The sequence below is a fragment of the Pyxicephalus adspersus genome, chromosome 3, assembly GCF_032062135.1.
Source record: "Pyxicephalus adspersus chromosome 3, UCB_Pads_2.0, whole genome shotgun sequence".
Classification (NCBI taxonomy): Eukaryota; Metazoa; Chordata; class Amphibia; order Anura; family Pyxicephalidae; genus Pyxicephalus; species Pyxicephalus adspersus.
Genome location: NC_092860.1, coordinates 2,930,907 through 2,933,213, shown reverse-complemented (window position 1 = coordinate 2,933,213; position 2,307 = coordinate 2,930,907). Strand labels below are relative to the sequence as shown.

Here is a 2,307-nt window from a genome sequence, read left to right as displayed (position 1 = left end):
TTGTTTTTGTGATCTGTTCACAAACTGAACCCAATTGGTCCTGCGCTGGCTCGGCTTCCCTCTTTTTTTCCGGCACTCGCTGTTCTGTCCAGCGCCTTCTTTTGTCCGGGTTCAGCTCACATCCCCTTGTAATATGTTGGTGCTATATAAATCCTGTATAATAATAATTTGCACTGTGCTGGCACAAGTTCAGGTGATGTGAAAATGTAAAAAAAATGTTCCAAACACATTGCATATGCGTGACGTTGAACACCTTTTTATTGTATATGCCAAATGCTGCGCAGAAGGAGCAGCCTGCTGGGATATGCAATGTATGTAACCCAGAAGGCTGCGGGTTTCCCCTCCAGTCTTTACTACTATGGCGGTGGCGAGTGGGAATCCCTCCCAAAAAATATAAAAAAGTAACAAAAATTATTTTCCATTATACAATAGCCATAGCCACCTTTATACAATGGTATAGATGGGAGGTCCACTTTAAGATGTTTCAATATGTTTATGTTGCTGTGTAATATTTCAGGGCTATATCCAGGGGTGTAGTCCTAAAAAAAAGAAGAGGGGGCATGGTAATAGCGAAGGCTATCAGTGGCGAACACGCAGGGAAAGCCTATACGGGGTCTCAAAAAAAATAAGGGACCAAAACCCCCCTGGCTATATCAATAAATAAAAGTGTTTGTTATGGTCTTATACATAATAATAATTGTGAGTGATATATCAAAGCTAAATAAATAAATAATAATAAAGTAATATATAAATATAAAATGCTTATTTTTTTGTGTGACAGCACGGTGCCTCAGTGGGTAGCACTCCGGCCTTTGCAGTGCTGGGTCCCGGGTTAGAATCTCAGCCAGGACAGTATCTGCATGGAGTTTGCAGGTTCTCCCCGTGTTTGCGTGGGTTTCCTCCCACATCCCAAAAACATGCAGTTAGGTTAATTATCTTTCCCCCAAACTGACCTTAGACTGTAATAAAGACATATGACTATGGTAGGGACATTAGATTGTGAGCTCCTTTGAAGGACAGCTAGTAACATGACTATGGACTTTGTACAGCGCTCTGTAATATGTTAGCACTATATAAATACTATGTACAAATAATAAAAATCAGTGATATATAAATACATTATAATATTATTTGGATCATGGCTGTATAAATATATAATGCTTATATTTGGATCAGTGATATATCAATACAATATAATAATATTTGGATCAGTGATATATCAATACAATATAATAATATTTGGATAAGTGATATATTAATACATTATAATATTATTTGGATCAGGAATATATCAATACATTATAATAATATTTGGATCAGGGATATATCAATACATTATAATAATATTTGGATCAGGGATATATCAATACAATATAATAATATTTGGAGAAGTGATATATCAATACATTATATTAATATTTGAATCAGTGATATATCAATACATTATAATAATATTTGGATCAGTGATATATCAATACATTATAATAATATATGGATCAGGAATATATAAATACACTATAATAATATTTGGGTAAGGGCTGTATAAATCCATAATGTATTTGGGTCAGGGCGTTATAAACACGCAATGATAATATTTGCTGTTGATACTTTCTGTGTTACTGTTATATATATGGTAACTTTGTAGCCAAATAAACTTTCTCTGCTGGTCACGTGCCCCTGTTCGGGTCATGTGAGTCACTAGTTGCAGGACAGAGTGGGTGCGCCTCTCTTCATTTACATAACCCCTCCCACTCTTACTCCCTTGGCCCAATGACACCCCGACATTTCCCCCGGGGGCTCCCTGTGATTGGCGTTTGGCGGTGCCAGTCTCCGCGCTTCTCCCTCCGCTGCTATAAGTGACGTTGCGCTGCCTCTGCCTGGCACAGTTTGCGGGGCGCTGAGCGGGCGAGCTGATGGCACAGGAGCGGGTGTGCGTGCTGGAGAAGGGGCCCTCGGGTTACGGCTTCCACCTGCACAGCCAGAAGAACCGACCCGGGCAATATGTCAAGTTAGTGGAGCCTGGATCGCCAGCTGATAAAGCCGGGCTGAAAGCGGGTGACAGGCTGGTCCGGGTGTGCGGGGAGGACGTGAGAGATTTGGGGCACCAGCAGGTGGTTGGTAAAATCCGGGCAGCTTCAGAGCCTCTGACCCTGGAGGTGGTGGGACCCGAGAATGGAGCGGAGGAGACTTCTCAGGTACTGAGCACAGCTTTCTAAAATTCCCATCTGATCCCTAAATATCTAATAATCCTCCCCTATATCTAATATTCCCATCTGATCCCTAAATATCTAATATTCCCCCTCCTAT

The 2,307-nt window shown here is 40.8% G+C and overlaps 1 protein-coding gene across 1 annotated transcript in view; it reads left to right on the top strand.

The window, feature by feature from the left end:
• The first annotated feature begins 1,854 nt into the window (after positions 1 to 1,854).
• Positions 1,855 to 2,307, top strand: part of NHERF1 (NHERF family PDZ scaffold protein 1) — a 21,553-nt gene continuing 21,100 nt past the window's right edge. Inside the window, exon 1 of the mRNA XM_072403326.1 lies at positions 1,855 to 2,195. Within this exon, the coding sequence (XP_072259427.1) occupies positions 1,914 to 2,195 (282 nt within the window). The 5' untranslated portion in view covers positions 1,855 to 1,913. The remainder of the gene's footprint in view (positions 2,196 to 2,307) is intronic.